We start from the raw sequence: 14,626 nt of genomic DNA on the forward strand, positions 1-14,626 counted from the left end.
GGACCAGTTACATAAAGCTAGTTCAAGACTAGTCTAAGCCTTAGACTGGTCTTAGATTCTCAGATTGGACTAGGCTAATTAAGACTGTCTGTTAGGCTACTTAACGTTAAATATTACGACGGGCCAGTTGCATAAAGATAGACCTGGTCTTAGATTTAAATGTGACTTAAAGACATTTATATTTACCTGTTCCTACTACTTCTGGGTTGTTGTAGATCTCTAATGGGTTGTTTCTAAGACTCGCTCTCTTCTTCAGACTCTTTCCAAAAACCAAAGATTTGGCATCTTCACTCTAACAGTTAGGCCGACTCGTTGCCATAACAACAAAATTCTTAACTCAAGATTAGCCGGGGGCAAGGTGGCTAACATTCCTATCTCAAAATAAGTCAGTTGTAATATTTAAGTAACAGACAGTCTTTCCAACCTGATAATCTAAGACCAGTCTAGGCTTAGTCTTGTCTTAAACTAGCTTTATGCAACTGGCCCCTTCAGTTAAGAACTTTGTTGTTATGGCAACGAGTCGGCCTAACTGTGAGTAGGAAGTTTAAATACTGAAGCTGTTTAATAAAAGACGGCAAATCTCTGTTTTTTGGAAAGACCTGAAGAAGAGAATGAGACAGAAACAACACATTAGAGATCTACAACAATCAATAAGTTGTAGGAACGGGTAAATATAAGTGTCTATAGCAAGTTTGACTTAAGGTCACATTTAAGTAGGTCTATCTTTATGCAACTGGCCCCAGGCTTTGAAATTGCGTCACAAATCTCCTAGCAACCAAGTCTGGCACCATCATGGATGGTCCAGAACTGGAGCAACTGGACAACCAGGCTAGACAAAGAGAGATACTTGAAAATATGTAGCTGTGGTGTGGGTATAGGTCAATTCAGTAATGGTAGAAGTAGAGGTGAATGGTCTGAAAAGCTAATTTGTTTCTAAATTTAGGTTACAGTGACACAGTAAACTGTCTTGTCTTTCTAAAAGCTTAGTCTTAGCAAAGAAGTATTAATGTTAACATGAGACTATAGTAGCCACAATCTTCAGCTTCTACTGGATGCGTTAGCGTTGAGTGAAAGCAACTAAAGGATTTGGAGGTTGACTTGACTTTTTCCCACCTACCTAAAATTATTGTAACTAAGTTTGCAAGCCAATGGAGCTGAAACCCTACTGTTTCTGTTAGGATTCTTCTTCTTTTTCTGCCCTAAAATGATCTGTACCTCAGAAACAGTGAATCCTAGAGAAACCAATTTGGTGGATGCTCTAAGTGGACAGGTAGCGTGGATTTGCAGATAGATCTACATCTCTGTTCATGCTATAGAACTTCCTTAATCATATATTTTTTTTATATGTGGAAAGATGTGCAGTGTTTATTGCTTATTTTGGTCTTGGTCTTGAATATGACTTGATTTGTTATGGTCTCAGTCTGGACTGGGTCTTTACCTACTTCAGTCCTGGTTTTAACTTGAACTTAAGGTCTTGTATTTGACTTGGACTCGACTATGGTGGTCTTGACTGCACCCCTGATGCTGAGTGAGGGCAGAGTGTCTAAACAGTGTCACCAACCAAACACTGTAATGACAAGCTGTCACTTGGATGTTCAGTTTGTCTGCATATAGTCCACTGTGAGTTGCAGAAAGAAAAATCAAAGATACCTTATGTAACAAAATTGTAGAACATTTTATTTCATTCACAGTACTTCAACACACATAATTGATCTTTCCCTGTGTTTTCAAGAACTTAAGACCACAAATGAATTCAACATAAGGCAAATGTGCATGTCAAATTTTCTGGGTCAGTCAGATGAGAAAAGAGGAGTACAATCACTACAGCTGTGTGCATAAAACACCTGCACACACAGCAAAAGTAATAATTCACTTTGGACGACCAAGGTCTCACATCCATGTTATCCGCTCTTCGATGCTTAATGTCAAAATATTAGCTTTTCATTTGTAAGACATTGGACTTCTTAATATTATGGCACAACTTGTCTATGCACACCGACTAATTAACCATTCAGAAGTCGGTTAAAGCATATCTCAAACTGGTACTGCATATGAAGCATAAGTATTCCACATTTTTACACAATCACTCAAAGAGCACATGTCACTGTTGCACCAAAATAATACAGAGAACATCTAGCATAGTCTTCATCATCCATTATTAAGTGTTTCCCAAATTTTAGGATTAATTGCCAACACAAAGGATAGGATTGTGCCATTTCTTCAGCAACAATAACCTGAAAAACACCTTCCACAAAATTGACACAGGGGAAACATTAGACCGTACACGTCATGTTCAAGTTACTAAAATGCATACAGTAAAACTAAAAAAACAAAACAAAAAAAACCTGATAATGCACAATAACAGTGTAATAATACGTAAGTGTTTACAAATACTGACACACTGAATCCAAGGGATTTTTGTTCTACAGGGACAAACACTCCTGTGACAAGTCAGGTTCCAGTTAGATCACGTTCTTGAGGTAATCACTTCAGGGATAAAGAGACAGTAAAGTGTTCACTTTATTGGGAAAAGTTCCCTAGTATTCATAGTTATGATCTTCAAACAAGAAACCTATGCTGCACAATGGACTTATGTTTTTAAATTCAACTGGCTTCAACTGGTTAGATCTCTATAGTACAAAATAAGGGGGTTAGGGGTGGGATTTCACATGAAACAATATGAACACTACATCTCTTATTATTACTGTATGCTGACACTCACACGCACACTTATTTTGGCGAGTCATATTTCCACGTGTACAGTACAATAAACCACGAAACGACGTTCAAATGTAGGCGTATTACAGAGAGATACTGTGGCTTACATTCACATGGTTTCTCTGAATGGGAGTGTATGGTTCCTGTGCTCCACAGATGGGACGGGTCAGGTGGGGAACTACAGGCAAAATGGAGGCACATTCCTCTCCTGAGGCAGAGGGTAAGGGAGGACTTCTTACGACAGACTCTGGCACCTCTTCAGCAGAGAATCCGGGGGCCTGGGGTAGTAGCCCGTGGTGCAAGGCTTGTCGGGAGAAAACCTGGGGAACTTGTAGTCCAGAGGGAGATCTGCAGAGGGGAGAGTGGAATCAATCAGGAAAGTCAGCTGCAAGTTATCCGGTGCATGTGCAGACCGCCTCTAAGTTTAATGCACTGCTGAACAAAAACTGCAAAACCGTTTTGAATGTATTCGTGTATACAGCAAATTTACGAATGCAATTATTCATTATTCAGTTGAAGACTGAAATACAAACTTTCTTCTAAACAGCAGGGAGTGAGCACTCTTACCAACATTAGATCTTTCTCCTCTCTCGTCCCTATGGTATCTTTTGGTATAAAGCATCACAGACCGGCCAGGTTGGTAAACATGAGTGTGATGTGTGCAGTTTACTGACATCACGTTACACAATTTCTAGGTATTTAAGTCCTTAAATTTTTACAAACAGCTATCTCTTGCTGCCATTTGGAGCTGCCAACTTGTGGTTACGTGCCGGTTGAAAAAAAAATCACTTCCAACATTTTTATCCTCTTCAGTAAAGAAAACAAACGCATGCAGAGGGGGTACAAGTAGAATCATCCTTTTTGCAAAGGGTTTTATGGGTAATAAGGTCTTAATTTTGAGAAACACTAGCACTAACAACACCACTGGCGTGAGATAGATGCTGCCAGTCATCTCGACCATGGTCTCATTTGTTTACGGTAATTACTTAAGGTATCACAATTAATTTCACAATGATATATTGATGTTTAAAAATGCCACACATAGCACCTTTAATTCTGAGTAGGGATTGCAATGCCACGTCCCGAGTGACAACCATCCCTCTCACTTTTTTTTTTTACATCTCTGCCAAACCAAACCTTCCAAAAAAGAAGAAATGGAGTACAAAGAAACAAATTGTTTTAATAAGGAAGAAGAAACAGCACTTTTCAGTTAAATGGCGCATGAGATTGGCACCATTTTCCCTGTAAGTGTTTTGTAGCAGTGGTGGTCTGGGGTTTTTTGACTTTGGTTCCACATCTGTCTCTGGTCCAGTCCCTGTTTTGGTGCTAATGCATGTTTCTGTTAAAATAGTCTGGCACCAAGGACGCTTCATGTGGGAAGAGAGATTTTTCACTGGTGAATAGTCAAGTTCCGATTGGTTCCCGCATCTTGATTCGATCCTGATCCTGTTTTTCCCTGTACTTGATTAGTCACATTCTGTGTGCCATGTGGGAACCAATACACTGGGTGCCACCATGGACTGTGACTGGTTGAAGAAATACAAATGTGCTTTATGTTTTTTTGTTTTTGTTTTTTTGTTTCCACCATTTCTCGCACTTTGACTATGACTTCACCCAGACCTTTCTGCTATACTGTCACAATGCTAATATTAAGTAAGTAGAAAGTGTATTTAATATTTTCTCAAGCAGTAGTGGTAATTTCCTTGCTGTGTTGGCCCACCACTGCTGAATGAATGTAAGGGAAACACTAGTTGGCTGTTATCCACTACAAATATTAAAATCATAGACTGGAAACCATTTGAACTTTGCCTTTGGAGTCACTCGAGACGTTTTTTCCCCCCATCTCTGTCCAACCTTTGCAGATCCATTACAGTGTCTGCAATTTTGTCCAACTTGCATGTGTGCCCAATGTCCTTTCCCACGTACCTGCTATGTGCTCAACACTAGGGATGGCCATGGTGCTGTATTTGTGAATGCTGTGGCAACACCAGGTCAGCTTCTGGCTCTCCTCGTCCCCTCCTCCACTTTTGTGTACGTCAACAAAGTAGGAGCCCCACTGCTTGGACACAGCAGAGGGTGTCTTCATGCCCTGGTCCTGTTGGAGGAGTCGACACACAAAAACAGACTGTGTAATAACTATGGGTTAGAGATTCATTTTCAGGCAAGTGCAGACCTGATAAGAGGAGGTGGGAATTCTACCATGAACACAACTCACAGGGGAAGTATGGGGCGACGTCCAACTGGCTTTAACCCAAAAAGCTTTGAGGGTTATTTTCAGAAGTGCAATCAATGATATTTCCAAGAAATCCCTGACCCCATTACTCAACATCATTACACAACATCATTACTGCTACGTCGATATATTTTATAGATAGAAAGTAATGAGCTGATAACATCTTGAAAACAGGATGTGGTGTTTTAAAACAAAGGATGTGATAAGCTACAAAACAAGCGAGAGCTGAAAGATAAATGCATTTATTGTGCAATGCCTGCCAATATCACCGTAAAATGTTAAAATAAAAAATAAACTTAATGAATAAATACAGTATATTTAAAAGCTGATGAAAAGGTGATGTGAAGGTTCTTACTTAACTGCTCTTAAGTTTGTAACTGACTACTCTTTGGGAGTTTTTCGACAACACATTTTGCACATTTTTCTTTGCACTCAGTTTTTATTTATTTTATTTTACTTTATATACTCGATTATGGTTTAGTTTGTTATGCATCAAACTCAGGGAGCTGCGATCGCAATTCCGTTGTACTTGTACAATGACAATAAATGAAATCTTGAATTAGGCATCATATTTCTATGGAGATTTGTACAGAATATCGCAGAACATCATGTTCCAAAAGGTATTTGAAAACCTGAACAAAGTAATATTGCCTAAAGTATTTGTGAAGGAGGGGAGAAAATGTACTCTGCACTGTGACTTCTTTCACCACAGATGACAGAGATTAACCTTGTTGTCAGGAAACTGACAGATACTGAAGATGCGTTAAGATAAGCATCCTGAAATATCTCTCTGCCTACCTTCACACCATTCATGTTACATACATATTACATACATTTTGGTAGAAATCCAAAGCACTCTGCAGTATTTTGAGTACATACAGTACTGTGCAACTGTCTTAGGCATATGTCAAAGATATCCATAAAGCGAAGATGCTTTCAAAACTAATGACATGAAAAGTTTCTGAATATCAAAAAATTACAATAATCAGCAGTCTACTTACACACTAATGCAGAAAACAAATAAACATCTAAGACTTATAAGAAATGTATATAAAAAATCTAGGGTGCCTAAGACTTTTGCACAGTACTGTATATGGGAACTGAAGCCTGGCAGCATTAGTTTCATACTGAACCACAAGTCATATTAGGTATTTTCAGCATGGAAAGAGGATATAAACTTGAGATAATAAAATAAACAAAAAGGAAGAGCCAGAGGAAGAGGAAGAGCGTAATGAAACTTTCATCCATCTTATTACCATCTAGGTTTCATCTAGGTCAATAGTGTTGTTCTCAATCTTCTAATTTACATACCGTCTACATGTGATTGCTTAGTTTCACATCGGGGATCATGCTATTCTGTTGCCACCCACATTCCCGCCTCTCTTCGCTGTAACTATCCAAAGAAAAAAAAAACTACAACACACTTGGACTGCCAACTCTCCTTTGTGGAAAAAAAGGAGGAATAGTCATGGTCTCGATCTATCTTGCCAACAGATGTGCTGACTCATCTCTTTTTGTCTGTCTGGAGCACAACATCCTGCTTGATATCCTCACAGAGGGGCAACTGTGCAAAACCCAGAGCTTTCAACGGAGCCAGATCTGGGCAGCGCTGGGCAATATTATATCCTTGCTGAGAGCATTTCCTTATCGTTTCCTTCCTGTCTATAGGTCACATGCCCTGACGTGTTGCACACACTGGCTTTCAACACATGTCTAACATAAACCTGTCTCTACATGCCTAATTTTACAGGTTTCTCCATTAGAAGTGAAAGTGTAATGATATGAAACTACCACAGTGTACTTACGAGGTTGTAATTGCCAAAAGCCTTCCCACAATGCTTTCCGGGAGCCAACGCATACACGCGCGCACACATAGTGACGCACAGGCTCATGTATACACATGCGAAGAATCGCACACACATACATTCAGCAAAGGGTATATGGTGGCAGCAGGCCAAGGGATGGGGAGAGAGGCTCGTAGAGTTGGGGGGGATGGTGGGCGAGTTGCTAAACGGAAACAGCTGCTCCAGTGAACTTACCTCAAACTTTCCCTTTTTCTCCAGCGGCTCCACTTGGGCCTCGTTGGACTTTGCTGCATCGCTCCTCTGGACGCCCTCTCCCTCCATTTCCTCCACAATCATCACGGTCTCCCACTTCCCAAAGCTCGTAGCAGGGAACATGTCCGACCGCATGCTATCCCCGAAATACACTACCTGGAGGGGTATGAGTAAGACATGAGTCAGAGAGCGGCGTGCGTAATCTGAACAGCCACACCATGAATGAGGATTATCTGTTGGAGTGACGGACTGTTTTATTTGTGCAGTTAGTGTAAGTGGTGTGATAAAGTTGCCATTTAGCTGAATCCTTCCCTACAGAGCACTCTGCAGTTGTCAAACTCAGTAAAGCTGGCATATGTCTTATGGCCCTCGAGGGTGAACTAGACCAGACACGATGAGTCTGCAAAACTCATCACAGCGTCTTTGACCATCACATCTCTTTTGTCCTCCACGTCTGGAAAGAAAAGCAAGTTGAGACAGGCTTTACTGAGCAGCATTCCAAAACCATTCCAAAACCAACGGCTGCTCCAAGCTTTAAATCCCATTTCAACAACCATTTGTTTCTGTTCCCTTCAAATGAGAGAGAAAATGGATTGAAGAATGGGAAATGTCAGAGATTAAAATGACAAAACACAGAAGTCCGCTGACACAGTGAACACAGGAAAAAGGCTTTCCAGCCTTAAGAGGCTGCAAAAGTAAAAGACCAGAGGACAAGTCACAAGATATATTGCACAACTTAAAATGCAGTTTTAGGGGTTTAGATGCAGTTTTTAGATGCAGAAATTGAGTTTTTAGATGCAAAAATGCAGTTTTTAGATGCAGAACTTGAGATTTTAAGATGCAGAAATTGAGATTTTAGATGCAGAAATGCAGATTTTAGAAACAGAAATGCATCAAGGTGTAAAATAATCATCTATTGAAATGCATTGTCATTGCCATTACTACTACTTTTCCGGTGTCTGGACATGAAAAAAAAAATGCAGCTTAAAACACATAAACCTCTCTCGCCTCTCTCTCCTAATTATGTAACTTGTGCATAGGTGGGCTGAAGATGATCAGAAGGTGTCTAGCAACATTAACAGCATGGTTATACAAAGATTCTGATTCTATAAATGCTGCTTATTTTTATTATTAAAAGCTTAGCAGATGAAGACTGTGATATACAGTTGGTTTGACTACTGTTGACTACTGTTGGCATTTTCCAAAAAAAAAGGGTCTTGAACTATGTATATCTCCAAGATACCTTTCTATACATTGCAAATGGGCATGAAGACATTGTGTGTGCTGAGGTGTAACTACATCACACTTCTCCACATGAGGCAGACGGCCATAAAGAGGAGGTGCTGTAAGGCATTCCTGCAGTTGGCTAGGTCACTTCAGTCCCTCCCCCTAACAGACCTTTTGCTGTGTCTATGGCCAGGCCCTCCACACATAAACAAACAGCCTGGGCAGTCGGGGCTGCGAGGTGGGCCTGTGGGGAAGGGCTTCAGGCATCGCATTTCCACCACTTTCCCAGAACTGGCCACAGCTGTACTCGTACCCAAAAAGCACTGCTGCGCACTGCACCTATCATTGTTCAGCGGCCTCTGCTGCCAGAGTCAGGGGATCAGTATGATAAATATTTACAGGGGCCAAGAATTCCAGCACAGAGGCTACATATTACAGAGGAGCTTTCATGGGGATAGACACAGTTTCATTAGCCTGGACCAGACTGAGCTCTGCATGTGGCAAAGCACAATGAAGCGAGTAAGATTACAGGCTGCAGTCAAATTAGCCGGGCCTGGCATTGTTGGGCAGACACTTCTCTGCTCTTCTCATCCCTTCTCCAACAAGTCATTATGTGATCGTGCTCTGTCTCCTCAAAGCAAATGCACACAAGATGACACTGCTCATTGTTTCTAAATGCATGTGTTTTCTTGTTGCCTAAACAAGACATTGCACTGTGCCACTGTGCAGCTTGTGTTGGCTTTGTACAACAAGCCTTTCATGTGATCAGAAGCTTCTTGTTCAGCCTCACAGCTCCTGCCAGTGTTGGCCAACGCAAAGACAATGCAGAAGTTATGGCTGTCTAGCAACGCTGTTAACTAAATAAAAAAAAATCAACTACACTATAATCATAATGCTTTGATATAATACACTGTAGAACCAATGTATTTAGCAATAGATGTTCTATTCCAGATATTTCTGCATTCGTGAACTTAACTTCTCAAACTAAAACTTTACTGACTTTCCTGCTATTGACAACTGGTTTGGTAATTGTAAGAATTATTGATGTGTTGACAGATAAGTGTGATTCTCGCTTCCTTTGACTGCTTGATAAGCTCCTTGAATAATCCTAGCAGCGACTATGCATCTCTTATTATGTGGTATCTTAAGTACACCAGAAATCATGTCAAAGTAAAACAAGTTATTGTATATTCCAAAAAAACTAGTGCAGCTGAAATGTGGATTTTGGTAAAACCTCGACTTTTTGTGGCTCTATCCACCAGTCATGCTCTGCCCAGACAGTTGAACTTCTTGCATGATATAATAGTCCCTGCACTGCCAAAAACATCAAGTCATTGAATCTGATAAGCTCTTCTTTTAAGCAATTAAGAAAAATTGCAAATGGGGTGAGATAATTTCACTTGTTTCCAAAGCAGTTTTACTAGTCTCGAGAATTTGATTGGAACAAATGCCAATATCTTGAATGAGGTTCACTCCACTTTCACTCCAAATCTTAAAACAAGTTAATTTGCATTATAATAAAGTGTATTTATCTCATTACCACATTGGCATCTTTCCTGATTTCACTGGCATAGTGTCTCACTTGTTTTAAGAAATATAGACTCAATATTAAATTAAATACCATGTTAAGATGGACATTTTTTGCAGCGTGTTCCTGGGGATCACCGCCTGTTCATCACTCCATCACTCAGAGCAGCAGTTTAGGCTAAAGCCAGCCCCAGGTAAACAGAGCTGCAGGCATGCAGGGGGACCTTAATGAATCCATTGTGCTCCACACTGTGTGGGGCCTGGGGCACACAGAGAGGAGGGGGCTGATCACACATCTGAAGAGAAAGGCCAGCCAGATAACACTGCAAAAATGTCTATCATTTAGCCTCATTTTCAGTCTTAAAATCGAATTTATCTTAAAACAAGTTAAAATTCTACCAATAGGATGAAATAATTCCACTTGTTATCGATGCAGTTTCACATGTTTTCAGGCATTTTCTAGAGACAGATGTCAATCTTGAAACAAGGCAGAATGAGCCAGATAACCCTACTAGTATCAAGAAAATTCTTGCAACAAAGTGATTTGCATTGGAAACAAGTGAAATTATATCACACCCTTGGCAGATTTTGTACTTGTTTTAAGAAAAGTAAGATTCTAGCACAAAAGCCTCCGAAGGAACTTTTGAGAATAACCTTTTGAGAGCAACTCATTTCACTCTCTCTCTCTCTCTCTCTCTCTGTAATGTCAGCCAATATAAACCAGTGCAACAGGGAGGACAGAAAAGGCAGAGTGGAAAGAACTTACTCTATCAAAATGACTGTGACTCTCAGAGGAAGTTCAATATCCTCGGTTGCTTTACATTGGCTTACTAAAAGAATTTCACATTTCGGTCACGAACTGTGATAACACACTGAATTCCACCTCCCGTCATACTAATGAAACATGGCACAAGTATTTTCCCGACCAGCCATATTTGAGCCACTGAATGTGTATGATCATGTCCCGTCACCCCAGCCGTGACCCCAGCTGTTCCAGCACCGTGCTGAGAGGGGATTGTAACCTTCCCTGAAAGCCTCCATTCAGCCACCTGCATTAAGTCCTGTCAGGTGAAAGTGGAGAGAACTCAAAACACAGAGTGCCTCAGGTCACCCGGAGGAGCGCTTAAAGCGGCCGTAAGTGCAGGTTGACACTGCATTCCGCGAGAGCTTTCTCCACGTGGCCGGGGAACAGAGGGGGCATTGAGCCCCGAGTCGGAGCGGGACGGGCGGGTGGAGGGAGAGAGAGAGGAGCTGAGGACGTGGACGATGACGAGCAGCCCTGGGTGGACCCGGGGTGGGCTGAAGCTGCTCTTCCCGTGCCTGAGCATGCTTACTGATAAATGTTTCCTTCCTTTATTCCTTAGTTCCTTGTGAAATAGTACACTGCCTGCATGCTTTAGCGAGTTCTTGGAGATGTAGCTGTTACCAGACATTACCCGCTCCAAAGTTAGGCAAGACCAGAGGGAAGTAATCACTTTATCAGTGATTAATGTCCCTCAACCATGGTTTTACTGTCAGACATGATGTCTTCTTTTAGGGACGAGAAGAGTGCTCACAGGGGTGAAAACCATTACAAAACAGTAATCACTATTATATTATTTAGTATCACTGTTGAAAACGAGGGAAAGGAATAGATAACATAATTTGCAATGCTATATAGGATGAATAGCGAATTCCCTCTTCCAAAGCACTCTTCATAGAAAAGGTTAAAAGCCTTTATTCCTTTATTGTAGAGAGTGATTGGTTGGCCTTCCTCAGGAAGCACAAAGCAACAACCAACAAACTTTGTGCTTCCTGAGGAAGGCCAATGCTGAAATGTGTTGGAAATGTGTTGTTTTTAATCTGTTCTTTGAACAGGTCAATGGAATAAAGGCTTTATAACCCTGTTTTTCTTTGATGCAGTTCCTTTTTTCATGTTTCATATATTTTTTCTGAATCTATTGTTATAAGCTCATGGTTCAACTGGTACATATTTGATTTGGTTCAAAGCTTAAAACTCTTTAATATCAGGATTTTATGAAATATCTATGGGGGAAATTAATGGGAAATTTACTTTTAGAACCCAGCCTCTGAAAAAGGGGGTGAACACATTTCTAAACTTTTCATGTGGGGAGATTCAGGTCAAAATCGCAGTGACAATGTTTACATGCATGGAGTAACCAAAAGTGAAAGATGTTAGTAAGAGATTTCCATAGTAAACCGTTTGAAAACAGGAGTTAGCCAGCCATCTTAACCAGGTTTCTCATAATTGGAGTACGAGATTATCCAGGTTATTCTTACCAAGGTATGAAGTATCTGAATTCTGCGTGTATCTACTGTTACTCACAGAGAAAACAAGAGAAAACCCAACCTTTATTTTAGAGAGGAAAGTTTTCTACCAAACCGGAGAGAAAAAAAAAAAAAGTCTTTCATTTGTGCAGAAAATGGCTCTAAGAATGGGCTGCATTGTACTTGATAAGATGGTATGAGGGCAGTGGCTGCACTGTTTGACTTGTTTATCAGTGAACTCAGCACGCTGGCACACAGCAGCCCTGTCCACAGCCGTGCCAAGGGCCACGCTCCCCCCCCTCCATCACACCGGTGTGAATCTCCCTCAGATGATTTATCATGAAGCTCTCATTCCTTTATACGTCTGCCAAAGACGGGAGCTTGAGTCAACCTCAAAGCGAGCCTAAAATCTTCCAGAGGCAGACGTTTGACGAACGCTCAGCCCTGTAATATACGACCTTGTTGCCGTACCTTGGGATCTGGTTTCCCGGTCATGGTCTTGAGCAGCTCATGGAGGTGCGGCCAGTTGCCCTGGGAGTACCAGCCGGGCTTGTCCAGCGACGGCAGGCCCTCGCTCTCCTCCACATCGTTCACTGCAGGAAGAAGAAGAAGAAGAAGAAGAAGAAGAAGAGAATCAAACCACACGGGTCACCGCAGCTCTACCAAAACAGCCAGCTGCTGCTATAGAAGACAAGAGCAGACATGACCGCACACTCTCCAGCACAAAACCGTCCCCGGCTCAACCTCACCACCACAGCACTCACCAGCAGAGCCACAAGAAAACATGACAGGAGAAGCTGGGCTTTAATAATGTGAATAATGAGTTTATGATAGACCGCATTCTTATGTAGGGGAAAAGTCACAGTGAAATGGGAAAAGGGCCTAATCAGAGCTACTTCCGCTCAGTGTGTTTATTTGTGTTTCAGCATGTGGTCTCCGGACATAGATTTATTTATTTTATTTTTTTCCCCCCACAAAGCTCTGTTGCTGATACATATTACAGCAGCCATTACATCAGCGCAGCCATAGAGGGGAAAACCAGGCTCTGAGTGAAACCAGAGAAGTGGCGACCGGCCCGTTTAGATTCAGCCTTGCCCCTCTGGTCTCAGTCCTACCGCACTACAGACCACGTGTCAGCCAGGAACTCCTCCAAAGCCCCCATGCATTTTCACTCCTAAAATGTCTGAACCTTGTCTGGTACAAGTGTAACAGTCCCACTCAGCCGTGTAAAAAAAAAAAAAAAAAAAAAAAAGGGAGTGACAATTACCTCATGGAGGCAATCACAGTTCATGAATAATGACCAAGGTTTTTCCAGTCATTAGGTACGTGTTTTATGTTTGCTCAGGGAAAAAAAACCAAAACAAACAAACAAACTGAGTGTTTAAACCTGCAGTCAGAATGAGAATCAGAGTGCAGTTTATTCAGGAGCTGCCATATGAGCAATTTAACCTTCTGGCTAGTGCAGACAGTATTCTCTATCTAAAATATACAAATATTAATATACATACATACATGTATTCAGATTTATATTTGTTGCACTACAACATATACTGTATATGTAAATACATTCTTTTCATATACATATATTATTTTTTTGCAAAGTATTCAACTTTTTCCACACTTTGTGGTCTTACAGCCTGATTCAAAATGGATTAATCTGAGATTTTTGTGTCAACAATCTACACATACTACCCCATAATGACAAAGTGGAAAGTTTTGCTAATGTATTTAAAAAGTATTATGGTAAGACCAATATCGGCCTTTTATTAAATATCAGATATCAGTCAGTCAGTGTCATCTATTTGCGATATGATGGACATTCCTCTCTGACCACAGCTACATAAAAATATTCTGCAACAGGGTAACACACTATTCAAATGGCTTCATTAAATCAATGCTGTCACACTGTTGTAAGTACATTACGCATTAGGGAGATTTATACCTAAACAGTAATATTTTGTACTTTTCCATAGGTTAATTTACAGGTTAATACACTGGAATAAGGCCATTGTAAAATAAAGTCATTGAATAGGTGTGGTGCTTCACCCTGGATTAAAGAGCTGCTAACACTAAAAGAATTTCATTAGTCTGGGTTTCAGTGGAGAGTTTTATTGTCCCATGATGGTCTAAATGCTTTTTCAGAGGCTTTTCCACCCTGACAAGGATACAATTCCGGAGGAAACACTGAATCCTTGAAAATGTTTTGGCTTGAAAATAGTCAAATTTAAAAATACTGAATATCGCACAATATTGGCTTTCAGCAGTTTCAACACAAAAATACTGGTATCGGACTTCAAAAACCCATTATCAGTCAAACCCATTCTCCATTTCATCTTCAATATATTAGCAAAAACATTTATTATTACATTAATTTATAGGGTACTTAGTGTAGATTGTTAACAAAAAAAATCTAATTTTAATTTATTTCGAATTCAGGCTGCAACACCACAAAAATGCAAAACAAGTCAAGAGGGTTGAATACTTTCTGAAGGCATTGCATATGCAGAGTAGGCCACAGATTTAGTGTGAAAGGAGAGGTTTTCTGTTGAGGGGCATCAGTCAGGGGAAGAAACTTTCTTTCTGGTGTGTTGATTTG

General features: G+C 40.7%; 1 protein-coding gene across 1 annotated transcript in view; it reads right to left on the reverse strand.

Annotated features, from left to right (window-relative positions):
- Nucleotides 1-1,701: 1,701 nt before the first annotated feature.
- nt5dc1 (5'-nucleotidase domain containing 1) overlaps nucleotides 1,702-14,626 on the reverse strand; it is a 47,273-nt gene continuing 34,348 nt past the window's right edge. The window contains exons 9-12 of the mRNA XM_071540548.1: nucleotides 12,502-12,623; nucleotides 6,991-7,164; nucleotides 4,645-4,813; nucleotides 1,702-3,066 (exon numbers count right to left, since the gene is read on the reverse strand). Of these exons, the coding sequence (XP_071396649.1) occupies nucleotides 2,954-3,066; nucleotides 4,645-4,813; nucleotides 6,991-7,164; nucleotides 12,502-12,623 (578 nt within the window). The 3' untranslated portion in view covers nucleotides 1,702-2,953. The remainder of the gene's footprint in view (nucleotides 3,067-4,644; nucleotides 4,814-6,990; nucleotides 7,165-12,501; nucleotides 12,624-14,626) is intronic.

Source organism: Centroberyx affinis, unplaced genomic scaffold (genome assembly GCF_046629955.1).
Source record: "Centroberyx affinis isolate AG114_WGS23_722 - 3 ecotype Tasmania unplaced genomic scaffold, CSIRO-AGI_Caff_v1 ptg003672l_1, whole genome shotgun sequence".
Classification (NCBI taxonomy): domain Eukaryota; kingdom Metazoa; phylum Chordata; class Actinopteri; order Beryciformes; family Berycidae; genus Centroberyx; species Centroberyx affinis.